Here is a 27667-nt window from a genome sequence, read left to right as displayed (position 1 = left end):
TACGAGGAGCGCGCCACGTGATCCCTCATACTACGCCAGCGAGGCGCTTCCGATAGATGGCGACTGCGTAACTCCTCGCCAGGGCTTTATCCTCGCCGCCAATAGCTACGCCGATTCACCGGCGGCGAGCCGGCGACCACTTGCTTTGGCTCCCTGCCTCCCACTTCGCCTGTAGGGTCTACCCTACTTTCTGAGTCTTTGCCACCGCTTTGGTGTCCTGACCCGACATTCTCCGCTGCACGCGTCTCAAGTGCGTCGAACCGCTTTTTCAGTTCGGCGCTCCTTTCTTTCTCTTCGTCAAGCTCGGCCACGGTCCTCACTAACTGCGCGGCCTGCACCGCTTCCACCTTGACCAACTCGGCGACTTTCGCCTGCAAAGCTACCCGCTTCTCCCGCTCCTCCCTCAGGTCTGCTTTCAGCTCTTCGAACTTGGCTGTCCAATTTCCTTCCAGTTTTTGGACTGCTTCCCTGACCCCTTCGCACAGCCTGCAAGTAAAGCTAGACAGCCGCACGGTAAAGCCCCTCAATTTTCCAAAAGTAGCGCCATTCTTAGATCTTTCCGCCACCCCGCTCACCCAGGCGCTTCCTCCTCCACTCCTCCTGTCGCCCCAGCCTCCTCCGCTCCCCCATTGGCCAATCTGTGTCACGTGAAAGCGGGCCCCGCGCTTTTGTATATTTTTTTCTTTCTGGCGCAGAGCAGGCGCCGCGCTTTTGTATATCTTTTCGTTCCAGCGCGCTGCGACCCCCATTCTTGGGCCTGCGCGACGAAGTACGGCAGGCAGTTTGAAGGAGCGCGGTAGTTTTATACAATGTGTTAGGGCCGAGTGCTTAATTGCGATGCCGTGCTGCTGCGCCTACGGTTGCCACAACAGACCCAGTGACGGCAAAAAGCTTTTTGTTTTACCATCCGCCGGGCGCAACGCAAAACGAAGAAAAGTGTGGATTCACAAGATCGGGCGGGCTGACTTCGAGCAAGTGGCAAAGAACGCGCGGCTTTGTGAAGTGACACGGCTCCTCCAACGTCTTCTTTTGACGCCCGTGTCAAAACGGGCCCGTGTCCAGTGCATTGGGGGTGCGTTAAAGAACCCCAGCTGCAAAAAAAATTAATCCAGAGCCCCCATTATGGCGTGCCTTATGAGATCGTGGTGTTGGGATGTAAAACCCAAGAATCAACTTTTCTTCTGTCTTTTGTGCCTTGACTGTTCCAGTTAACGCAACACTGCTTCCTTGTAAAAACTTACAACGCAAAAGAATACAGACGCACGTAGTATACAGAGATAAAATTAGCACTTCAACAAAAGTGTTGCTGGTGCCAATGAGGGAGGGGGATAATTATTTTCTGAACCTCTTTCCAGTTGTCCCATCAAGTTCCTTCTTTCTTTTCTATCAAATTCTAACCATTTGCACTGTAATAAATAAATAACGATTTCATATGCTGGTACGTTGTTAAAATTATCTATACCGCCTATGTGTGAAAACCTTGCTCATGGCCACCACAACCTGTGCATGAGCTACGTACATCTGTAAAAGGCGCGGAACAGAAACGGCCCTGCTGCCAGGCATTGCTGACCGCAGACAGTCGGAATCTCTCACGCGCCGGCCGAACAAAAGCATCCTGCAGGTACGTAAATTAACCTACGAAACCACGTGCACATACTTTCGCGCTGTCAAAACCTGAAACTCTAGTAATTACTCGCGTGTCTGAGCACACCGCGTGCTTGTGTCGTGTTTCAGCAACGCGAACTTTCAACGTGCGCGCGCTTTACGCCTTAAATACGCCTTGAATAATGGTGCTTTTCTCAATTTCTTCCGCAAATCCGACACGACATTCTTAAGGCCAGTTACCGACTGACAAAGCAAGATCTAGATTGAAAAAACTGCTCCGCAGGACTCGAACGAACTTTTCCGCGGATTTCCTCCCGTAGCGTGTTAGCCGTCGTCTGCTACGGCAGGCCCACCACCAGCGGCGCCACCGTCGAGGCCGCGCCGAGCGAAGGAGGAGGGAAGTGAATGGCGCTACTTTGGGAGATTGAGGGGCTTTACCGCACGGTCGATTTTTTCGCCCTCTGTGGCCATTTGTTGAACTTGAGAGTGTGCGGGCACGGCCGGTCTCGATGGTTGCGCGCGCTTCTCGCGCGCTTCTAGAGACGGAAGCGCGCGCTCCCCTAGAGACCGGCCGTGGTGAGGGGCCTAGGACACCTCAACCGCGCGCAGCGCCGCGCCGGATCGCACAAGCCAGAGAGGAGGGAACGCTCGTGTAGAGGGTGTTGTCGCGTCGCGCCCTTTCCTCCTTGCCCGATGAAAAGGTATTTGCACAACAGGTTCAAATTTCGCGCGCTAGGCACGCCGGTCGATCGCAGCGTCCTATTAGTGTCGTCATCGCAGAAGCGTCCTCAGTTCTCCCATTGTTTTTCCGCACAGACGATACACTGCCCCATTCCATACACCGTACTTGTGTCGTTGCCTGCCGGCAGCAGCAGGAAGGAGCTACTGCCGCGTAAGCGGCCGGTTTTAAGATGCCGTTTCGTCTGCTAAGCACCGTGCTTCCGAGCCTCCGTGATTGTGCGTGCTATATTGGAGGCCATGCTTATAGCCCAGGCGTCATTGCCAAGCAACAATAGTGCGCTTCATGGCGCTGGAATCGCCAGTTAAGTAGCTACGCCGGCGTGGACTTTGGAATATGTCATCAGTAGAGCAGTAGCACGTGTTGTTTATTGCTGTTTCTATCGAGAATTCAGCGGTACAATGGAAGTTAGCGAAGATCCTTTGCCGTTTTCAAGGCCAAACAACTCTCATGTAGTTACGTGGCTAGATTTTCTGCTTGACGATTCCCTACTTGAAAAGCACCTCTCGAGGGAAAAACCAGGTACGCATGTACTATGTTTCTGTACTTTATGGTTTAAGTAAGAAGGGGCGCCCGCGTATAACAAAAGGCGTGATGCAGCCTGTGGGTCATGTCCACTCCGAAATTACTTTCCGTCGGACCGCTTGGCTCATATGCGACATTAGTTTTGTGGAGAGCTCTTTATCAAAATGACCCCCACACTAATATTTAGGCTCGTGATAGTGAGCCATTCTGTTCTGAAACGGTGAACTGCAGTGCGCTGTTTCCTCGTAACTATAATTGTTTGCACCTCACTCTTGTGTGGGCTAGTAATCTCGGGCTGGTCCGGATGCTTTCGTTCACTGGACCTGCATAATTATGAGTCGCTCCTCTGTCAGCCGGAAATTTTCGAACCCTGTATAAGTCGAGCTATAATGAAATTCTCGCGCGCGGTCGATTCGCGAAGCGTGATTGAGTATAGCAGAATTAAAGTGAAGCGTTCTTGAAATAGGCGTGTAGCAGCGCGAAATGCGCGTGCGGTTCGATCTATACATTGACCCAAGCACTCTTGGAAGCAGCCATGTGTCAAGGGTACCAGGTCTCTTGACAATAAAACGCAGACCATTACGCTGTTTCTCTGTCATCTTTGTTGCAGACAAAGCCAGCTTTGTTGTCTGCGTACCTGGCCGGCAAGTTTGGGCACCTGTCGAAGAAAAGCCAGTGCTGACACAGAAATTTAAAAAAAATAATTTCTCGCAATTAAAAAAGAACCCCTTTTTATAACTTCTCACATGCATAGCAGACATCAAGCTATCTAATCATCAAGTGATGTATTGCATATATTTTTGATCCAAATATCAAAGCTACTTTGTTTTTTACCTTGAAGATGAACCTTTTTGCAAATAAAAATGAGCTTAACAGTTTTTTTTTTCTGATAATCAGTTGAACCTTCAAAGGATAAAACATTTTTTGGGCGTGCTATGTTGGCCGGGCTACTATTCTGTATTCAATTTCTACTTGCTGGAGTTTCCTGCGTTCCAAGAAAATAATTCAAACTGCAATTTTACTTGTTTTTGTCAATGCGAAAAGCATGCTAAGTGTTATAATGTTTGAAAAATTTACTACTTTAGCAGTCGCATCTCTTCACTGTCTCGCCATGCAACCATTTGAATGACTGGATCATACAATGTGCCTTCGAAAAAAAAAAAAAAAATTCTGATTAATGCCTTCTAGCTGAGCTGGGCAGGAAAAATAAATTGTCACCAAAATGCTACAAAATTTTTGGCAAAAAGATAAACGGGGAGAACAAGTTTTAAACTGCAGCAGCCACGTAGAAATTTCTTCATCTATTTGTGTGATGTTTGAAAAAATGCTGGTTGATTTGGCGTGGAATGACCCTTGAGTCAATGCAGATCGCTTTCCATGCACTTAGAGTGCCGCTGCACATTACTTTTCAAGCATGCTTAATTCCTTCTCTGTATTCAGTCACGTTTTGTGGTTTGAACGTGTTCATGCAGGTTGATTTTAGGGCTGATCGAAACGGTTTGTGTAACATTAGTGTAAGAGATGGCTTATACCACTGCCACAGAAGGAGCTTTAAACGTGACTAAGGTTCAAAGCATGGTTGAGAACAGCAGCATTCAACAATTGTTGGAAATGGCATAGAATTTCAGTGGGCCAGATTCCTATAGGTAAAATGATCAGAGAAGATATTGTATTGACAAGGGGATGTAGCGTGAGCAGCTCCGCTTAACCAAGGTTGGGCATGTCAAGCGATTGTGGTGTTAGAATGCCACACTAGAAGCATGGAGTGCAACATAATACTTTGTAGGATTCAGCAGTTGTTGCTCGTATGGCCAGCAAGTGTAATTTATTAAGAAAAGTTTGGGCAGCATGAAAGTTGTTATGTAGTGATGTCATTGTTGCTCATGTTCTTATATATCTTAAATTTTAGTATAGACAGTGCGATGATTATTCTGTAAAAGCAGACTTACCAAAATCTTTCAACTGACAAATATTTTTTGCCATTTCTTGTGATTGTTATTCATTGGTCACCTTTCTGCAGATCCTCCTCCATACGAACTTGTTATTCAGTTTTTGGCAAATGCAACTGAGCCACCATCTCAAGGACCAAATGGAGGCACTGTGCAACAGGCTAATGGCCTCCAAGGCATGGTCAACCTCGATGGCACGCCAAATGAACCAGGAAATTGTATGCATCACTTCCTTTATTATAATTTTGCCTATTCACAGTAGAGCTTTGATGATCTGTATTGCTTGTTTGCATAAAGTTTAATTGCCTCTCAACAGAACGCATATGTGCAATGTGTCCCGTTGTGTAGTCGAAGAGATGAAACATTTAGTTTATTTAGGCATGTATTGTTAAGTTTGCTGGTTCAGTCTTTTACGTATTTTGTGGTCAAAGCAAAACACTTGTTTACAGAGAGCTGGTTGTGTGTTTTTTAGAAACTAAGTGGTTCTAATCCTTGAAACCTCAACAGTTCCAAAGCAGTCTTGCAACTTGCTTTAGGAAAAAAAGAATTGCTTGCATTTGTCTTCAGGCTAGTAAAAAAAAATTGTTCCTGTACATCATTATGAACAATACGAAGGAATTGCAGGTAGATGGAGGCTTGGAATCATAGGTGTGCGCAGGGTTTTTCATTAGGGGGGGGGCAAAACTATCTTGTGCATGCTTATGCTTGAAATCGATCAACATTGGCACTGCTGAACTAAAACATTCTGGTGTGATGTGTTAATGCAGCTAATGTGTGCCCTGTAATACTAAATTACCTTGCTGGAACATATTTTTCATGCCTATGTACTGTCTGTTCAAAGTTTAATTACATATATGCAGTGTATGCAATATGATTTGTTAGAATTTAAATGACAGATGCTTTGTCCAGAAATTTCATTGTGCTAGGAAAATAATGCTGCTCCAAGTTTGGTGCACACCATCGAAAGCATGATTATTGGTGTAGATTGAATTCACTTGACAACAATGCAAAAGCAAATCCTAGCACTGCATAATGAATCCTAAATTAATTATTGCTCTTTAAAAGTTTTTTTTTTCATGTGCACACAATAACAGGCTCACCTGAGGAAGAGCCAGGAAACCGGAAGTCACTCCCTCTTAAGTTGCTGGCCCTGAAAGCAATAGCTTTCCTGTGTTGGAACATGGACCTTTGGGAGCAGAAGTAAGCCTGGTTGTCATGCTTCACATGTTTACAAAACTTGTTTTTGTGCTGGCAATGAGCCCTCAATATAGACTTTTTATAATGTGACGTCAGCCTGCCGCTACCTATTATCATCTAAATTGCATTAAACAAATCAAATAGCTCAGGCACGAATTGTGTGCAGGCATGAATATGCTTGCAGGACATTTGATGGTTAATGAAGACCTGGCAAACTTCTTTTTTCTAAAAGATGCTACATAGCTTCGCCTATGAAACCTGCATTATACATGTGTCACATCCTACCCCCTTGTCATTCTCTGGTTATCTATTGTGACTGACTTGTTGAATATGTTTACTTTTTGCAGGTTACCACTGACAATGCAGCAGACGTTGATAGCAGAGCTCCAGAAAGCAGTTTGTTGCTCCGAGCTGAATGAGGAGGAGAGGCTGACCAATGCTGATGCAGCCTTTGCCTTCATGATCAAGTCCCGCTGGGTTGTGCGCACAGTTGTGCGCTCCTCTGTGCCTACTAGGAGTGCCAAAGGGATCCCTGTTCAGCTGTGAGTGCTCCTCTAATAGCCCTTTTACTATGACTGTGTGCATTGCTTGTATTTCATGGAGCAACGACTTGTGAGCTCGGCCATTCTACACATTGTTGGCTTACTTTTGTCACAAAAAGGATCATCTGCTCATGCCATGCTGGCTACAGAGTAGCTGTGTTCGCAAAGCTAAACAAGATGAGGGCTTTATTTGTGAGTTGTGTTGTGTGACATAGTGACACATACCATTTTCACTATTTCACGGTGACGCATATCAGTGTGGCAAAGCATTTTTGGCACTCAAGCTTCTGTGGTGCAGTGCTATGATCGTTGCAAAAAAAAAAAGGCATCAGAGTTGCAGTAATTTAAATTCGTATAGTTAGTATTTCTGGTTCCACATACTACAGTTGAACTCACTTATAACGATACTGGGTTTAACAATATATCTGTTATAACAATGAAAAGCTGCTGCACCGTCAAGTTTTGTATGTTTTCTATGCGAAATAACCCACTTACTACAATGTCCCCATGCCGCATTATCGGTTATAACGATGAAGTCTGGCTGCTGGGTGTCCGTGCCAAAATTTAACGGAATGTGAAATCCTTGAAAAGAAAAAAGGAAAAGTGAAATGCGAGCCGCTGCATGATAGCCTGCCACCCCAATTTCCAATGCGCGCTTCTCACCATGAGAGGTGCACGCTAGCCTCGCGCACATCTCTCCCGTCACCCTTCCACACCTCTGAGCACGAATGGGCTGTGGCCATAGCTCTGCGCCGCGCCACCCTCCGAAACACAAATGGACCGCACCAACTGCACTGCCAGCGCTGCTCCCAGATTGTTCGCTGGGCCCTCACAGTTGGTTCTTTATTCTATGGCCCTCATTCTGCAGAATTCTGCTAACAAATTAAGTTGCTCATGCTCGTTTTTGTTCATTGCGTTGAAGTCGTTCCTGGCCACGTTGTTTCCCAACCTCGTTTGACTGACCGCTGAAACGGAAGATGGCTGATCTGCCCACTGATCATCGGCAATGCATGAGGTTGCCGGTGTAAAGAAAGCACGCTGCTATAGATTTGTTAATGAAGTGCTTCTAACCAATGAGGCGATCGTCGTGAACGTGTTTGCATTGGGTAGCAACAGTGATGGCCACGACGGCAGCGCTGACGCGGTACGGCAGGCCGCCTCAACATTGTCCCCACAGGAGGTCCTTTATATGATTCAGTCCCTCATGGGCTTGTTTTCACGAGTGACTTTCCGCTTCACTACGTGGAGCACCTGGAGGCCTTGGAGAAAGATGTTGGCAAGCTTCACGTAAAGCAAGCAAGGCTGACGGACATGCGGTTTTCTCGTGCAAGCCAGCAGGAAGTACGTAGCGAGATGCTTGTGGTGGTCACGTCCCAGCACTTCTGGATTTCTCAAGCTGAGATGCTGCCGCTGGAACCTTCCCGTATTTTTTAAAAGGCACCTTTTGGGGCCACCAAAGCGATGCCTCGGCAGAGCTCGTATGTCACTTGCCACCCATGACCCCTCTTCGTAGTTGTTATAGCAGTGCCATTCTTGAATGCCGACGGCCGTGGCTTGTTAACAACACACAATCGCAGCACGCAGGAAGCAGAGTTCAACAGGTAAACGGGTCAACACAATCGGAAGCCAGATGGAGGAGGAGAACTAGCCTCCCTGCCATTATAGTTTTCTCGGAACAGCTATGCCATCCCCCATTTTGATTTCTTTTCATGCAACCCGGTTATAACAATTATTGATTATAACAATGGAATTTTGGTTGCGCTTGAATATTGTTGTAAGTGGGTTCTAGTGTTATAAGTGTAATGCTAAGTGCATTTCAGTGTTGCACTATTTGTACTACCTCTTTGCTTAGTTGAAGCTTCCTCTTTTGTTACTCAGTATTTCTGGCATATAAAAAGAGGATTCTGCAAGAAGAATGACTGAATATTAAGTTAAAAGTCTGCAAAGATGGAATATCAGTGGCTTAGATATTCAGCCCATCGAAAATCATTAAAAAATTATATGGTGAGCTGTGTATTGCTGGTTAAGTAAGCTTGTACAGTTTTGTTGGTATCATTTTGATTGCTTGTTATAACTGGGACTATGAACAAAATGTCAGCTCTGGTCATATGCCTATTTGTTTACAGATTACTGATTTTGAAGCTAATTATTTTTCATTGTTCAACCTTGTGACAGCTTGCTGCATTGGCTATATAGGTCTACTGAGTTTGTTCATTGCTCTTGCACCTTCTTATAGTCTGTTCGAACTTGACTTTTTAAATAGTTTTTGCACACCATGTGCTGTGTGTAATAACCATTTCAGGCAGCATTTTAGGCTGAGCATTATTTCACTGCTTTCTTCTTGCTGTGTTTTAAAAATGTGGTGCATAGTTTAATCATATTCATGTCATGGGTTTGCTAATGTTTGTCCATTCACTTGCTATGTAAATGAAGTTGATGCATGAACTTGCACACTAATTGTGTTGCTTTTCTTCTCAGCTGATTGTTCTCCAGTATGAATAGAACTGCAGAGGAAGTTTGAAACTACTTTAAATATCCTAGTGTAAGGTGCAACATCAGAGCCCGAATCATTCATGTTCTCATAAAATATTTGTGCCATCCCAAATGTGCATGCTCTAGAATTGAGCCTTGTTGGTAGGTGAAATCTGTGTACAGAAAGCATAGTTGGGGTTTATTTATTCTGCTGATATATTTCTTGCTGACATAACTTCCTCCTTGTAATTACCCAATTAGCCCAGTAAACCAATGCAACAGCATATTATAATGCAAGGTTTTTTATCTTTTGTTTTTATTGATGCAGTCTCATGAGGTGCTCCTTTAGAGCGGTTCTACTCTACTTGCAGTAGAAGAGTATACTGCACGATTAGGGCATATGTTCTGTGGGATCACTCACTAGACATATTCAGAGCATTTTGTATGTGCAGACTGATATTGGTTGGCCTGGTAATGCAGTGTGCATTGGCATGCACTGTTTTTTTCTTTTTCTCCACAACTAATTACCACTGTTAAGTCATTCTGATCAGTACTTTTCCTCCCCTTCCCTCATTCAAGCACCTGCAGGAACTAGATTGTGTGGGTGTACAGTGAATATTCCTCCATTGAGCCAATTCACCACATGATGCTGTGCACCAAACTTGTGTTAACCCAATTCACAGCAAAATAGGCATCCATGAAGTTAAAATTTGCTACAGCAGCTTCTGCATTCCATGTATGCGTGAGCAGTCTGATTCTGACCAAGTGTTGTTGTGCAACAAAATGTTATCATCCTTGTAAAATGTTTATTGAGGGATACTAACTTCGTATTTGATATTGATATCATTAGAACGTTAATGAGAACAGTGCAGGGGATCAGGGCTGGGAAGCAAGTAAATGAAAGAAGTCTCCTGTACTACTGCCACACACTTAAAACTTTACTCCATGTCGTGCACTAAACTAAGGTGCCATATTTTGCTGTCAAATAGGTATAGTTGCGTTTGCAGTATTGGTTTTTCACCTGATTCTGTAGTACAAGCTATACTAAGTGTTGTCTGCAGAAAAAAAAAAAAATGAAGGAACACTGAAGAGTTAAGATTGGGGAAAATGCATACGGTATGCTGCTGTGTCGAATATATAAGATGAGAACATATTGGTCTGGTTGGACATCTGATAGGGTGCACATGTTTGTATAAACCATAATCGTTTGACTGTGCCCTTATGTCATACCACACTATGACTTTGTTCTTGTGGCACATTGTCAGGGACACGAATAAAAAGCCACGAAGCTGTCATCTCTGTGATGGTAGTACTAGACTAAGGTATCTATTTGGACCTGTTGGTGTACCATAAGCATGTACAAAGTTGTGCATAAAGGACACAGACACAACAAAGAACGATAGAATAAATTGTAAATGTGCGCCTTGTGTGTCCCATCGTTTGTTCTTGTGTCCGTGTCCATTATGTGCAACTCTCTACGTACTTATGGCAGTACTAGGGTTCTGCTATGCTTAGTTTCCTGCAACGGAATAGTAACATACTCCACTTAGTTCCAGGAAATGTGGGAATGTTTTGCTTTTATTTGCCATTATCTTCAATTCTCTTTAAAGATGAAACTTCTGTAATGTTCATGTTCAAAAGCATACAGGGTACTGCATTCTACCTGGGCAGCGTCGTGGTGTTTCTATAGCTCCCTTGGTGCTTTACAACTTGAGTGATAGAGTGCAGCTGTCTTGCCCACTTGCTAGAGCATCAGAGGTCCTAAGAGTGCCAGCTACCATGTGGCGTTCGTTGTAGAACTTCAAATAGAGGAAAATGTGGTAATGGTAACTGCAGAAGACGGAAACATGGCAGTACAGAAAGATTGGTATTACCTACATGAAATTTTCTTGAGTTCATGATTATATCTGAGCATACTTGGAGCTTCTGGCATTTACCTTCTTGTATCTAATTTGTCATTATATATTTATGACCCGCCGTGGTTGCTTAGTGGCTATGGTGTTGTGCTGCTAAGCACAAGGTCGTGGGATCAAATCCCGGCCATGGCAGCCGCATTTTGATGGGGGCGAAATGCGAATACACCCGTGTACTTAGATTTAGGTGCATGTTAAAGAACCCGACGTGGTCGAAATTTCCAGAGTCCCCCAACTACGGCGTGCCTCATAATCAGAAAGTGGTTTTGGCACGTAAAAACCCCATAATTTATATTATGTATTTATGGCAATAAGAAGTTCAACATCGAAATGTTACAATTAAGCTTTTTTCGGAGCTTTGCACAGAAAACAATGAAAAATATAAAAAATAGTTTCCCTGTTGGTTAGTCTTAACATAAAATGTTATCCACTGTCCTAACAGTGCCAAAGTTTATTGAGACACGTGTTAAAAGACATCCTTTGTTTAATGCAATAAAATCATAATAAATTGAATATTTTCTGAATATTGTATGTTGAGCTACTGTGATGAAATGTTGTGCTGCAGGCAGCAGATACAAACTGAAATAAGAGAAGCCAGCAGATAACATTCAAGCCCACAACCAAGGCAAAGGAAAGTCCTTATGCTACACTATTCCAATGGCACTTGAATGGTGCCACAAAGGCGTCTTGTAATCTCAGTACACTGAACTCCATGGTGCCTGTCATGGATGAGGTGACTGTTACATTCTTGACAAAATCCTGCAAACTAGGAGACAGGTGCTCACTGCAAGAAATTATTTTTCTTTTATTCAGCCCTGGGCAAGTGGACCCAACTGTGGTGACTTCAGAAATGGCTGATGCGATTACAAAAAAGGTGGGTGCCCTTTTATTCAGAAATTTATAATTCAGAAACTGGGAAATGACACACAAGCAATTGAAAGAATTGTGTCGCTTACCAGCTTTCATACAGTGCAAAATTGTGTAGGCATTATGCAACAGTCAAATTTATAACTTTGTAAATGTTTAGCCTGAAGTTCCCACGAGAGGTTGACCTCAGCAGTTCTTAGGGGGTCTGGGGCATCAAAACTTTATTACAAATGTTTTCTTCCTGAGCACTTGCAACAAGTTTCTTTGAATTACAACACATGACCTTCAAGTGTGTAGTGATTATGACAATATTTATCTTCAGCACGATTTTGTTTTCTGAATATGTCTAACGTTCTAAGCTAATGTGACTGAAGCAGTGTAGAATTTCAATGCTGGCCCATGGATTTTACAAAGCATGGAAGAATAGCTGCCATGATGCACACATGGGCGAAATGGAAACAAGCCATTACTTACAGAGCAGGAAAGCAGGTGTCATGAGATCTCAATGTGTCTTGTTAACCACCGGTTGAACACAAAACATACTAGCAACACTTTTGCACAGATATTGTTAGTTTAAACAGAGCATTATCATTTGTGACAACACATTTGTCATTAGGTTTTTCCATGATAAAACCTCTTGAGCTTAAGAAGCTTGTTAAGAAGAAAAAATTAAACTCGGTTAAAAATGCTATTTGCCATAATAGCAATGACTTTTCTGTAATTCTTAGCGCAGTGACTATGGCGGTCTGCAGCTGAGCAAGAAGACATGGGCTCAGATACCAGCCATGGTGGCCGCATTCTGATGAGGGTGGTATGGCCAAATGCTTATGTCATTAGGTTTAAGTTGAAGAAGCCCAGGTGTTGAAAAATCACCATGATCACCACTCTGCTGTGGCATCAGTAATGGTCCCGAGTGCAGCATTTGGAAATGAAACATCAACATTTTTTCAACACAAAGAAAAAGAACATGCAAGGAATTGAAAGTTGAAACTTTTATATCCTTACTCATTTAAATTATACGTGGGCCATGTCCTCCTTGTGCCCTGATTTTGTCATCTTATTATGGTAACGTAATTTTTGGAAGATATCTAAGATTGTTTATATCTTTAGCTTGTCAGGAATCACAGTATTGATTTTGCTTGCTATTTACATGCTTGCAGTGTGAAGAGGAATTGGAAGAAGCAGTGGCATTCTTAGAAAAGTTGTTGTCTCAGCGAACAACAGGCGGATTGAGCATACGAGTTCCTGCATACGAAAGTTTTTCTATTGTCAAAGCCGAGATATTGGATCCTGAACATCATTTGGAAAAGGGTGTAACGGCCACTGTGGATGACGTGTGTTGTCAGGTGAATAGAGCTTGTCTTTAGAAGTTTCATTGGAAATGTTACTCATGCTTTTCTTCAACATTAGTGTAAATGTTCTCATTTTGTGTGCTTTGAATGCTGTTTCTGCAGGTAAAAATTGAACAGAATAAAATATAATGTGCCGGTTATGTTGTGCTAATCCTGCCTCCCAGTATACCTATGAGCAAGCAATTGTCAGACATATTGTTACATTTAATATCATTGGAGCCATAAAGCTAGACTACTAGAAAAGTATCTTAGCTCAGCAAACACCTGTGTCATGACTGAAGATCATTGCATGCAAGATTTTCAGGCAGAAAGATATACCAAACTGACAAATTGCCATTGTGTATTTTTGTTTGTTTGTTTGCTTGCTTGTTTGTTTGTTTCAAAATACCTCAGAGGTGTCTATAGAAGTGCTGAGTCAAAGGCAAATCTTAAAGAGTATCAGTAAAACACAACTGTTTCAATAACAGGGAATATCAGCACATTCAGTGTGAATAAGTGCAGATAATAAAATACAGTGTAAGAAGAAAGGCTGCCAACAGCACCAAACCAAGACATCCAGAGTAAAAAGAAGAAAAAAAATGCAAAGGAAACAAAATAAGCAGAAATATGTCGCACGAAACAAAGATCTGTAAATGAGAGGCGATTGCATTGTAACTGCCTTGTGCAAGGAAGGTCGTCATATGCAGAGGTCTGCAAGACAGCAGAACACTGTTAAAGTGCATCCCTGCATTTCAGATGCTGCGCACTATGTTGACCAGATTAATTCTGGCCAACATTCAGAATGAAGCCCAAATAAGAAGAAAAACAAAGGCGAAATACGCAGAACAGCTAGTTCAAAAATAGACCAATTCAACTGGTGTATCCTGTGCAAATGTGTTTAAACTTTTAGCCAATTTCATTTAAAGATATATTATACAAATTCTATTTCCATACACATTTAGTGATCTAGGTGACTATGTTGCAAAGAGGAAGGAAAGCAGTAAAAAATTGGTGTAATGATTAGTTAACCATACACTGCTTAGATTAATTATGGTGATAGCTTTTGGGATGCTTTTTAAGTTTCTTTTTTTTTATAACTCAATCCCAGCAAGCCCCCCAAAATGCTTCAAGCAATTAAATAATTTTACGTGTGTATTTGAATGGCAGTGAGGCCCTATCCGCTTTACAGTGAAACCTCGTTAACCAATACGTATGCAATAAGCTGGTATGGTTTATGCGGATACAAAAAGCATCATGTTCAATGGCTGCTGAGTCGTGGATTTGACTTTACTACTTTTTAAACAAAACTACTGTTTAAGTGGGTACGGTTTAACGAGGTTTTATTGTAGTAAGCTAAACTGGTCACTCTGCTGCTAACCATTTATAGATATCTTGCTGGCTATACGTGCATGCACTCTCTTTCAAGCAGGCATATTTGTTTGGTTGTTTCTGCCAGACTTGATCCAGTTGCTGAGGGAATTTGTCAGGCTCCAACTTATGAAATACAGCGGAACCTCATCCATACATACTGGAAAAAAAAAGAAGTAGTAGAAGAAATGTACTAACTGGAAGAATGTATGATCTGAAGTCGCTAAAAAATTTGGCAGACTCAACTGTAGTTAACATCTACACAATGTGAAACATTGCACGAATCGTTGCAGTACGAGACGTCGACGCGCATCAAGCTGGTGGGGGCCCAAGCTGTCTCGTATGCAGATTGTCTTATTTACGGCTTCAGCAAGCTTACGTTTGTGCTTCTCAAATTCAACCTGGGTCAGAAGCTTCTTCAAGCGAGGCATTTTGGCAGGAAGTTTTGACGTGGGACCTGAACCACTCGTGGCGCACATTGTCTTTTTCGTGTTCTGAAGTGTTTTGAGATGATGAGTCAAAACTGAAATGAAATTGAGCTGCTACGCTGGAATACGATGCCTACGATGCCACCAGCACGAAACACGACTCTCACTAAGCGCTGCCTGCAGCAGGGAATGGCGGCGTGTTTGGGTTGTCACCTATTAAAAGCATGCAGTACACTTCCAATGATACTACACCCCCACGCTGTGAAACAGATAGGTGAAGTTGTTTATCACAATATAGTTGGGTTGGTGGGGATACCTGTGAGTGCGACATGCAGCGTCCCAGGAGAAGATTTGATGGTACTGGAATAAGTAACTTGGTTTACACCGGTGTATTCGTGGGAGACGAGCTTGAGAGTATTGCGGGGAAGCTGCTGTGGATTGCGGCTACCACCTGCTAATCACCCACTTTCTGTAGAGGACACATGCATGCTCGTCCAGACACATCTCACTGCAGTACATCCGAATCCTCGAGTCATGCACAAGGTACTCCACGTTGCTGACCGATGTTCAGGTGTCGGTTGTGTGCTAGACAGTTACAGTGCAGTTGGAAAGCTTTTTTTCTCTGTCAGCCAGTCTCTCTTTCTCTATCTCTCAACTGCACGTGCCTCGCACCTTGTTTACATGGGATCTAGCGGCAGGAAACTGTATTATACAATTGCAGTTTGGGGGTGTACTGAACGTTGGTATCAAAAGATTTTTTTTCCGGGAACATACGAACCGGTAAAAGAAAGAAGCATTACTATATTGGGTCATTTTTTGTGTTCTCAATCACGAACATTGACACTGGGAAATCATACGTTACAGGATCATACCAATAAAGTTGTACTGTACTGAGCAGTGCATTAGAATTAAGGTCCGAAATAAATAACAAAGCTTGGTGGGCTCACATTCAGTGCCACTCTGCAAATTAAACTGGCTTTTATTCCAGTTATCTGTGCCCAAAAACATGTTACAGGGATGTCATGCTGCCTATAATATTATACATTAATTAGAGCTTGAGTTGCCATCTTCCATCTTCTCTCACTTCATCCTTCTCATAATCTCTCTATTTGCACACAAATCTCCTTAAACTACATGTAGTTACATTTCAGACTTCCTCGCAGCATATCCCCCCCCACCCCTTACCACCACCACCACCACCACCGGCAGATTGACTCTCCTAGTCAGCACGACCGTGTGCTTCTTGGCCACCTGTCTCTAGGCCAGCATCTTCTGCATCAAACTGTTTTTGATGGGTCTCTCATTGTGTGGTTCTGCTGAAACTTGTGCAACACGCTGCTTGCAAGCTTCAGTTCGTACATCTTGTTCATGTTGTCATTGCCCGAGGTACGTCCACTGACATAGAGCCAGATTTGTCTTGGCCAAGCACATGGCACATTGATGGGTCTGGTGAGAACTGGTGTGGCGTGTCCCCTGTAGTGGCTTCTAAGTAAACATTTTCCACTCTGTGCGCAAGTGATGCAGCAGGAGCTGTGGTTTGATGGGTCTGCATTCGGCACAGATGTCACCAAATCGGTGTTCTCATCCACGGTATCCATTTTTGATGTAGCCCATGTGATGGTGGTCACATTGTACTCGGTAATCAGCACACTAATGGTACCCCTCACAGACATGCAAATTCATAACCCAGCAGCAGTTAAATGTGCCTTCCTCTGTGAGTGGCGGTGCCAGTGGAACTGATTCCCCAGGCTCCAGTTGGTGGTTCTCTTCAAAGGCTGGGCTCCAAGCAGAGGACAGTGGTACTGTTCATGCTTTTACATACTCAAGCAGAGCCTTTCAGGGGCAGCTCCTGTGTGGTTGTTTTGCTCTGGATAGTATCTTCAGTTTCCTCAGTTGACTTCAGTCTGGCTTTCCTCATTGGCAGTGGTGCCTGTTGCCATGGCTGGGCATGCCGCATCTTTCTGGTATGACAACAAAATAAATAGGTCTTCACATACACAGATGTCTTGTAGCACTCTCTGAGTGGCTGAATGGATGGTCAGGGCCCTCTCGCTTGTGCCACTGTAGAGACGTGAAGGCATTTGTCTCCACAAACGCGCACTTGCAGATGAACTGAGGAACTTCATTGTGATGGCACAGCCGCTTTGAATGCACAAAAAGAGAGGCTTGGTAAATGATGCACAATGTAAATGCTGCTAGGCAGACTGCCATTATGTTGGGAAATCATCTGCTGCCTTAGCTGCTTCAGATTGTTGAGGTCTCTGGTGAACCTTGTTGAGGGTGGCAGAGCAGGTAGGCTGAAGGATTAGCATGCTGATAGCACTGCCCTAGGAGACTAACAGACATCAATTGCATCCAGCAGGAGACTGACTTCCCCCGCTCGGTAACTTACTTTATTGCATCAAACCATGATAGGTGCCCTGGTGCCATCTACATTAAGTGGGGCACACTACAAACTTCGCCCGTGTGGCTATGGGTAGGGCTTCTGCGCTTTTCCTGTCTTTTTCTAGTGACTGTGCCTGTTGACTTCATACAAACTTTGAGACAAGGGAGAGCTCACAGAGCTGCTCTCCATTGGAAAACTTTGCTGCCTCTCCAATATGTTTGTAAAGGTACATTCCAGAGCTCGGTCTTTCCAGAGTTTTATCGGATGGGGTCTTCCACCCTCACTTTTGTTCCTATCAGGCTATGCTATTTCTTACATTATTTCCTGTGTTCTTGGTTTACATTTCTTTCGCGTATACTTTTTTGTCGAGTTTGGGGGAGCAAACTAAGTTTGCTTGTGCAGAGCTCTCACTGGAAGACTCTGGCACTTCTCCATGTATTCCTTGCTGCTGTCTTGATTCAAGCCCTCTTTCTTCACGCACGTGGCCTCCTCACTCGTTTCTCTGGCAACACAGCCTGTGGTACTAGCAGAAGGCCCAAGTCAGTTCATCAAATAAAGGTGCAGCTGCTCTATCATTACTTCCCGCTTGCGATGATACAACACCAAAGCCTCTTTATGCACTCGCCAGTTTCTCCTGACAGTTCCATGTTGCCTGATCCCACTTCCACCAACGTGTTAGTCATTGCGCTGCCTTAAATACTATACATTAATTACCACATGAGGCACTGTCTTCTGCTTTACATGGTTCATCCTTCTCCTCCTCTCTGCCATTGCCATCGTCGACTAGTTACTGTTCTCTCTTCTACTTGTACCAAGATGCTCTGGCAGTTTGAAATGCACCGGAAGTTTTCAACTGTTAACTTATCCTAGGTGCTTCTTGTTCAGGGTGTGCGAGAACATCCACTGAAAGCAAGCAAACAAGCAGGTGCGCATAAAATAAAGGTTGCACATCATGCTTAAGGGGGGACACGGGTCTTAGAGATAGAAAAACAGAAAAAAATCACTTTTTAGAAAAGATTATTTTTGGATTCTACAGTGTCTCATCACGTCAGCGAGCTGTATTTTTACTGATAAATGCGCAAAAAAGGGCCATTTTCTGTGACACGCAGTCGCCGTTCTAAGTTTCCGATTGCAGCCATGCTGGTCTTGTTTGAAAGAGCGACTCTTCTTGCTTAGTTTTTGCATCACTGCTACTCTGTGCGCAGAATGGCTCTGAAGAAAAAGCCAGCGAAAGAGTTGTCCGGATGCGCAGTTCCATTCATTGACAGAGACATGTGACCGTAAGCACTCCATGCCATTGGCGGATTTTTGCTTTGTCTGCCCGTGCCGCTCGTGGTTGTGCGCAACGCGGCACGAAACGATGTCAAGTTAAGTTTGCTATGAACCATAAATTCAGCGAACAGAAGAAATGAGTGGTGCTAAACTTTCGAAAGTGCGCAGTAGCTTTGGAAGATACCGGCAATAGTTTGCTACTAGTGCCGAGCGCCGCCGAAGCCTCCTGCCGTGGCTGCAGAATAGGCTTAGCAGATGAACGCGGTTCTGGCAGCGGCCGGCATTCCTGCAGCATTCCAGCACAGCTACTGCAGCCTTACAATTTGGAGAAGGCGAAAGCGGCTCAAGAAAAACTGCAAGACTTTGCTTCAACGTCAGCTACCAAGTGAAAATCGGATTTTCTTGCTCACGCTCATGCCGCTGCGGCTGGCTCAGATGCGATGCAGATGTGATTCATTGTGCTAAGCCACGATTCTATAAATGCTCTGCTGTCTTGTGTAAAACTCAAGTTGCGGTGTGATAGTGGGTAAAGGCGAACGTGACTGCAGTCTTGCCATAGACAAGAACGGCACCGGCGTGAGGGTGCCGCATGCATGGCAAAATTCAAACTAGTGGGTGTACATCTCTCGTTCACACTCCCTTGATTGCCTCCTGCACTGCACGTGTTTCGGCACGTTTTGTACCGCACGCAGTGTGTGCCTACGTGTGTGTGTGTGTGGATGATTTATTTGAAGGACGACGTACACGCTTCTATTTGTCTTTAAGAGGAAGCTTTAGCTCGGGTGCTTCTATATAAATACATGTAAAAAGAGAATTCGTTTTTCTCGGTAACCACTGCACCAAATTTGACAAGGTTTGTTGCATTAAAAAATAAAAACTTAAAATCTAGTGACTGTGCGTCTCGAATTTTCGATTTAGGTTTTCAATTTTTTATTAAAAGTTTGCAAAAATACAAAATTTTTCAGAAAACAAAACTATCAAGTTTACAACTCTGTTTCTCAGCAATTAAACATGATATCACAATTCTGTGAATTGCATATGATAGTACATCTACGGTGGACAAATTTGATAAGTTGCACATTAATCTAAAAAAATTCAGTCATATCGAAATACAGCTTTTTCAGAACCCTTGTAAGCAACGTAACAAATTCACGTAAGATATAAATTGACACATCGAATTTGTCTGCTTTGAATGATCTAATGGATGCCGTTTACAGAACCGCGATTTCTGTTCTTGATGCAGAGCAATTACTATATGAACTTCGCTCGTCTATTTTTATCGAACTTCCATTTTTTTGAAAATGTTTTTAGCAAGGTTCAGGCCCTAAATCAAAATTCTGCTTCCAACGGTCACTATAATTCACCTTGCTCTCTCGAATGCAACACATTTAATTACAATCGGTCCAGGGGTTATCCCAGAAAAGAGTTTTTGCATTGTACATCTATCTGAATAGGCCGCATCGAAGTTGGGCCCGGGCTAAAGCTTCCTCTTAAGAAGATCGGTATGCTAGATGATTATTTTCATGGCTGCAGTGTGGCGAAAGGGCAGCGTCTGCTTAGCCATGTAAGTAACACTGAGCAGGTAATTGGAAACGACATCGTATGTGCCACTGGAAAAATCTGGAAAATTTTTTTTAACAGTGCTCAAGAGATGGAAGGTAAAAGTATTAGTAATCGTTTCTGCTTCATCAATGCCGGTGCGACCAAGACGCGGGCATGTATCGTCCAGTAACTCAATCGATCGGTGCAGTGGTTACGCAGGAATGAACTCTAGTCATGTTCAATGCAACTCTGGTCGTGTTCAATGCATCATGCACATATTCAATTTCTGAGCACGCGTGAACTTTGGTCACTACTAGCGCATGCAACAGAAGTGGTTTCCATTCTTGGGCAGCGCATACACAAACGAAACACGAGTAAGAAAACAAGACCAGCGCTGGTCGAACAATTCATAGTTTTTATATTAATACCGTATTTACTCACATAATGATTGCACTTTTTTGTCAAGAGAAGTGACGCAAATTCATGGGTGCAATCATTACGCTGCAGATTAAATTTCCCACGAAAAGAAACATTTTCTTTTTTCATCATGTAAGCAGGCGGCTGCTGCTGTCAGTGCGGGACAGCAAAACAAAAATGGTGGCCGGCAGAGCAAGCCGAACGCGATTATTTTTCTTCTCGTGAGTACATTATGTGCATTGAAACAGTTTCTTCCGTATCAGCAATGAATAATATTGTTAATATCGGGAAGTTTGTGACAATAACATAGCCATGTCCACTTTGAAGGGACAGAAACAGAGATGGGCATGCTTAGCTGCCAGTGACATAGAAACACATGACAGGCATTCTGTGGAAACTGCGGCATTTGCTTTCACTGCTATCCTAATACGGCATGTTTCCACTAAGGGTGGGTGAATATCTTAGCTGCGTTATAAGCGTCGGCGTTTGAATAGGGTACACTTCTAACGTGTCAGTGTAAACGTGGCCACTATCGTTGCCGCTCATGATTTGTTGCTTGCCCACAAGTGCAGACAAGAAGAATCGAAAGGCGCCCTTTATGTTGTTGTTGTTGACCAAAACCATTATGAAGCTTACAAATAATAAAGCCGAGGCAAGTTTGGTTGTAGCTTCTTTTTTTTCATGGAAGTGCGGAAAGTGACGACAGGGATGAAATGGGGCATCTTCATAAGAAAATTGGGTGCGTGCAGACTGCTTGGTATGTCTTCAAGAGATGTTCGCGTAGCATTCGACAGATGGTAAGTGCGATCATCATTAGCTAGACTTGGCACACAACATATCGCTGCGACAAGTTCAGGGTGCGATCATTACACGGGAAAGAAAAAAATAGAATTTGACGACAAAATTCAGGGGTGCGATCATTACACAAGTGCGATCATTATGCGAGTAAATACGGTAAAAGGATTATATACCCAGTAATCGTGAGATTCATATGGATTACATGTAAAAACTGTCATAGGCTCACGAGTGATCAATGAACGCGATCGCTTCGTTTGCCAGTTGTTTACTCTGTTCGGTGCACCGCAGTAACCCTTGTCTGTCGTCTGCATTTTTTGTACCATTTTTTTGTGAATTGGCAGAATTTTACTGGTGGCATCAACCCTTTTGTCTTTACGTTGCTGTCATGACAGTTAACAGCGCAATAATAATTTCCAGTCATCCGAAGAGGCGCTGTCGCAAACAAGATATGTTTCACGCGGAGCGTGAACTGAACGCGGGCGCTACCTTGAAGGGCAATGGCGGAAACATGTACCCGTTGGAAGTGAAATTGTTCCGCCAGGGGAGAGATGGGCGCTGCCGTCTAGGATGAAAACTTGGCGTGTGGATGTCTATAGAGATAGTCATCTCGTGTGCAATCTGTGGTGATGCCGCATTGGCGCGGAGTTCGCCACACATAAGCGGTGCTCAAATGCGCATCTCGTTCCTCGTGAGCAATCTCACTGTGCACGAAATTTGGAGCACCGATAATTGGCAAACAGCATTAAATGAGAATTTTTGCAATTAAAGATAGTAATCTCATGTGCGATCTACGTTGATGCCACATCGACTAAATGCGCAGCCCATTCCTCGTTAGCAATCTCTGCTGTTTGCGAAATGCGGAGTACCGGTAATCGGCAAACGACACGCTTATTTTTTCTTTTCTTTTTCGATAATAAACATTTCACACTGCGGCATGCATACTGGGGCATGTGCCAGGGGCATGCTAGCCTGTTACAACTGGTGACATGTACATACTTTATTATATTCCTGAATAAGTTAGTTCTTCGTGTTTTTCTCAATTTTCTCAAAACTAACTTTTCACTAAACCTGCTTGTTTGTGGCAACAGTATCCCAAGATTGAGGTCAGCCACCGCTGTAACTTCTTTTTTTTATGGAGCTAGATGCAGAATGGTTGAAGTGCTGCAAGCAGATTCCCTTTTTTTCTTCTTCAAATTCTTTTTTTATTTACTTTTGTTTTGTTCCCTAGTAGCCATACTGTAAACACTGAACTTTGATGAGCTGTTAAATTGCCTATTGTTGTTGGATTTGAAAACTGCCTTCCACACTTCACTCCTTAAACATTCTGTGGGCCACTCTCGCATTATTATTGCTTTCTGCCGAATATTTTTTTACCTATTGTCTCCACAAACAATAGCAATTGACTTTTAATTGTCTCCATAATTATTTACTGTATCAAAAAAATAATCACATTTATTTTAATCAGCTCAAAAGGCTGAAAAAGACTGTCTTTTAATTAAATTCGGTCTAAAAGTAAGTAAGACAGCTCTATACATGATGCCCCCCCCCCCCTTTTAAAAAATGCCTCTGAGTAGCAGGTGAGCAATGTCATATAGAACAGTGGTTTATAGTTTACATTGCTAATTGTACAGCTTGCACCACCAATACAAAATATGGACAGAAGAGAAATGAAATAGACAGCAGTAATGCTAGCATTTGTACTTTCCTTTTCACTTTTCTTGTGTACACATTGTAAGATTTGGCAGTCGTAGCTGTAGGAAGGACCTTGGGGCGACAGGACTAGGTGAGCAGGAATTATTTGCAGGATTTACATTTGAAACATGAGGTACATCGACAGTCTAGCGTGACTCCCATATGGAGCACGCAAGACGATGCATACAGCAAACAGCTTACGAGCACACAGCTCACTAATACATTTCTAGCATGACAACGAGCACTGAGCTCCCGACGACGAGCACACCCTAGCAGCCGGCTACCGCTGCTTATAAGCCCTTGGTCCCCCCTTGAGTCCCAGTGGATGGAAACGTTCGTCCAGTCATCGTTCGACGTCACCATTCGACGTCACAGTAGATGACCCGCCCTTTTGGAGGAGGGCTCACAAACATGGGTTGCACAGGTTTCAGTGCTGCAAACACACACAGGTGAAAAGGGCCGGAGCCGACGTCAGAAAACTTCGTAGAACTCTGCTTTGTCCCGGGTGGCGCGGCCGAGTACCACATTCCTGAGCTGACCGCGCGCCACGTGGCTGCCGGTCATCCGCAGTTCTCTGAAGTGTGCCTCGTCTGGTTGGATTGGAACACGTGCAGCGGGCTGAAAGCTGGCACGTTGCCACCCCGTACGGCCATTCCTAACAACATTTTATGCGTGCCTAACCATTCAAACCACTGAGTTCCCCATACATTTCTTTTTTGCACCTTATGGCAACACGGTTGCCTTCTGGTTGTGTAACCTTTTACTTCTGTGAGGTGGGAGGGGAGCGAGCTTGTGTTAATGCGATCAAGCTTGTGCATGGGCTGGGCATGTTGGCGCATGTCTTCTTTTCTAGCCCGGCCATGGCTGCGCGCAACTGTCAGCGTAGCTGATCATATATGCAGCCCTGTTTTAGAGCTAATCTGCCACGTGTGCTAAGACTGAGCTACCTCAGATGGCATGGCATTGTGCGCTGTCTTCATGCACGTTCAGTTCTAAAGGTTGTGTAATCGCAAGTTTTGGAGACGCATAGAAGCGAGAGGCAGGTAGGGCGTTCACTCTCTGCTGCCAGTGCTTTTCATGATAGCGTTGTCCAACTGCGGGCAACACGATCAGCCACAGGGGCAGAGTTGATACGAAAGTGTGGCTGGCTTTGCTTTGTACTGCCGATTTGAAGACGTTGCCGACATGGCATGAAATCGTATCTTTCGTCGCTGATTTTTAAATTCAACAAAATTATTTTTTTTTCTCATTCAAATTGGCTTTTACTGATTGCTCAATAATTTGCAAAATTTTGTGATCCCTTCCGTGCTAAGAAAAATCCATTGGAGGCTGTATTTATTTGCATAAAAGTTCTAATTTCAACATAACAATATTTCACTATGCAGAAGCAAATCGCTAATTTTACCGACTGCATTATATTGAGGCTTAACTGTAACTTGAGCTGCATTGACCCATGTATACTCAAAGGCGCCAGTGCAACAGATGTAAAATTGGCGTACGCTTCGTTCCATTTCTTTGTATTTCTTTCCATTTGAAGATTTCTTTGAGGCTGTGAACCTTTTCAATAATTTATCTGCTACAGCAGTAGGTGCTTGTCGACGCCAGAAAACATTGAATACATCAAAAGCTAATTCTTCTTTTTTTCTAGTCAAGGAAAGGAAGAAAGTATTATAATTTTCTGTTGTTATCAAAGCATAGTAATGAGCTTTTTGATTGTTTATGATTTATATTGTCAGCACAGAAGTCATCCTATAATAAACTGGCTTCCAGCTGAACCACTTGAAGTGAACAGACAGTCAAGCTGAGAAGAGCATAGGGGAAATGAACTTCTTTCTGAACTGTCTTATTAATTATAGGTGATGGTTAAAGTTGCTATAAACTTCATATTAAGAAAAAGGGAAATGAATGTAGAAGAAAAGACAACTTTGGTGCTGATGGGAGCCGAACTTGGAACCTCCACATCATGCATGCAGTACGGTCCCAATTAAACAGCGGCAACAGCAGTTCATGTATTTACTTTCCCTTGTATTTATGTTCAGTCAACCACAAAAGTTTACAGACCACGGGATCTCGGGAAAACATTCAAATTCTGAGCAGCTTGTAACAGTAGTCAGGAAAACCGAACATCACAACATTGTTCACAAATACTGGTAGGGAGTGTAAATCCGGATACTAGGCTGCGTTGTGAGGCTGCGAAGATATTTAGCATTTTCTCAGATTTCGTGACCCGCAATATTTTGTGGCCGAGTGTACATGTACGAAGACAGCACTGCATATATTACATGGTGGTGGATGTAGAACATACGTTAAACATGAATTTACCTTTGCCCAATGTGGACATGGGATGTAGGCCCAGCACTGGACCACTAGCTGGCATTGATGACTGCTCCCACAGATAAACACCATAGAGTTAGACTAACTCCACACTGAATAAGAGCTTTGCTACTCATTAGTACTATGAAGCAGCGTGGCCCAAGAACATTCAGAGAGCCTGTCCAGCCACATTCTTTCTCATGACCAAAGTTACGCAAGCATGGGCCCAAAAACATTTAGGACCCTCTACAAGTTAATCAAGGGGATTTTATTGATTTGGTTCCCGCTGTTGTCAAAGTTGTCTTCCACTTTAATTCCTTTTTTTGTCTCTTCATTAAGAGTGTAACATTTATTGTAAATTTTACTAATTATATTTATACTGTTCAATAAAAGCACTTTATCTTATGCTTTCCTTGGCTTCTGAGATTTCATGTGGTTCTTACCAAAAATCGAGCCCCTTGGTTGCCCTTGTTCTTTGTGCTGACATTCTGCTGCTGTTTTTAAATTGATGCATGTCTTGTAATTATTAAAAAGCCATAGTTTCAGTGCTTGCATACCTAAGAGTTAAGTTTGCGTGCTGCGGAAGCCATGTTTGTAACTTATTGTAATGCAGTTTATCACTCTTAAAAAAAAAAAAAAAACGTGGCTAACTAGTTTTTGCACTTCCTCTTAGTGCAAAATGCTCCCTTTTTCTTTCATAAAAATGGCTCAGGGACATAATTAGTGGTAGGCACAATGACCTTTCATTTTCATATGGTTGCATGTTCTCCTGCATGTTTATGTGTCCACTTTACTGAGACAGCAATGGAAAGAAAGGGCACATTTTTTCTTTCATGGCAGCATTAGAAGTGCTATTGCTCTTTCCGTTTGCAGTTCATTTTGTTTCTTCATTAAACTTGATGTTCTTCACCATTTATAGTTCTGATTCATTGCCACTTAGGCCCAAAGAAAAATATTTGTTAATTTAGTTTCAGTATACTTTTTCTGTATTCACCAGGAACAGGTGTGCATTTTAGAATAGCATCTGGATTGATTGCCCTTAGCAAATGCTACATGTCATGTCTCATAGACGACACATCTGGCTGCCTGTGTATGCCTTAGACGCTGCCTGAGCATAGTGGTGGTACCTTTGATGGGTTTCTTTTTCTCTCTATTTGGTCCTGCTTCAGATGCTCAGAAATACGTCTCTTTTTTCATGCAGAAGATGTTTTATCCAATTCATGGTTTTGGATGTGTTTCATGGAATTGTCTATATAAACGGCAGCGATACCTTGTGTACAAACAGCTTATCATATGCTTTTCACCGTTTCAGGTATCATACGAACTTGGGACATATCATTTCTTCAAGGAGAACTACAAGAGGGCCGGGGAGCTTTTTGAAACTGCCCTCTCCCTTCACCCAAAGGTGAGCTGTAGTAGACCACTAGTAAAGCAAGGGAAACACTAATCTTTTTGAGTTCACAACCTTCAAAATGGTGTTGTTCGTATACCGGGTGTCCCAGTTAACTTGGATCAAGATATTGAAAAAATCAGTGCTCAGATATTAAAAAAATCAGTGAAAAGTCAGTGCTCTAGAGAAATCGTACCGACTGCATAGTAGCAGTAGTCATTTGTACTTACAGCCAGTATCTTTTTCATCTCAAAATATTAATAATTGCTTTTAATTAGTGAACTTTTAATTATTGCTTGAATCATAAACATATCAATTACAGAGTTGTAGGGCACCTCAAGTAACCACCAAATGCAGCATTTGTTTCGTGCTCAACTTTGCCTTGTTAGATTTTCCGAGAAAAAACAAAGGTGCTTGACACATCCAAAATATGAAATATATACGAGCTTGCGTGCCACTACTCAAGAGCTGCCAAGTGAATAGCTATGGATACACGGCTTTACTAGTGGTGGCAGCTCAATACAGGGCTTCACGTTATGTGATGGTCGCGGCATCATAAGAACACGCTGCCGGCACATTGATAAGCATATTGCAGCCGGAGGGGGGAGGGGGGGATTTCGAAGCCGAAAACCGGGATGGCACACTTGGGACTGTAATTTTGTACACTCATCTTGTTCTCTAGATAGGTGCGCCCAGAACGTATGTTCCTTTTGTTCCCTTTAGCAATAGAAACAAACCTTGCGCAGGCTATGTCCATCTAATGTGTTCTGGCGGGTCTGTATAGCCAACATATGCTGTTTTCAACTACGTAAATCATTTTTCCTTGATGTGTCAGTGCGTAGATAATAACAGGAGATCTCAACAGTACCACACCAGCCTCCTGCTCGTCAAGAAGGCAGTCATGCCCTTCACGAATGATCA

The 27667-nt window shown here is 43.2% G+C and overlaps 1 protein-coding gene across 1 annotated transcript in view; it reads left to right on the top strand.

The window, feature by feature from the left end:
• The first annotated feature begins 2459 nt into the window (after positions 1-2459).
• Positions 2460-27667, top strand: part of IntS8 (integrator complex subunit 8) — a 115786-nt gene continuing 90578 nt past the window's right edge. Inside the window, exons 1-7 of the mRNA XM_070530354.1 lie at positions 2460-2866; positions 4890-5036; positions 5913-6018; positions 6363-6557; positions 11756-11816; positions 12970-13155; positions 26669-26761. Coding sequence (XP_070386455.1) covers positions 2746-2866; positions 4890-5036; positions 5913-6018; positions 6363-6557; positions 11756-11816; positions 12970-13155; positions 26669-26761 — 909 coding nt within the window. The 5' untranslated portion in view covers positions 2460-2745. The remainder of the gene's footprint in view (positions 2867-4889; positions 5037-5912; positions 6019-6362; positions 6558-11755; positions 11817-12969; positions 13156-26668; positions 26762-27667) is intronic.

Source organism: Dermacentor albipictus, chromosome 1 (genome assembly GCF_038994185.2).
Source record: "Dermacentor albipictus isolate Rhodes 1998 colony chromosome 1, USDA_Dalb.pri_finalv2, whole genome shotgun sequence".
Lineage (NCBI taxonomy): Eukaryota > Metazoa > Arthropoda > Arachnida > Ixodida > Ixodidae > Dermacentor > Dermacentor albipictus.
The sequence above is the reverse complement of the archived record's forward strand: the minus strand, read 5'-3'. Positions and strand labels throughout refer to the sequence as shown.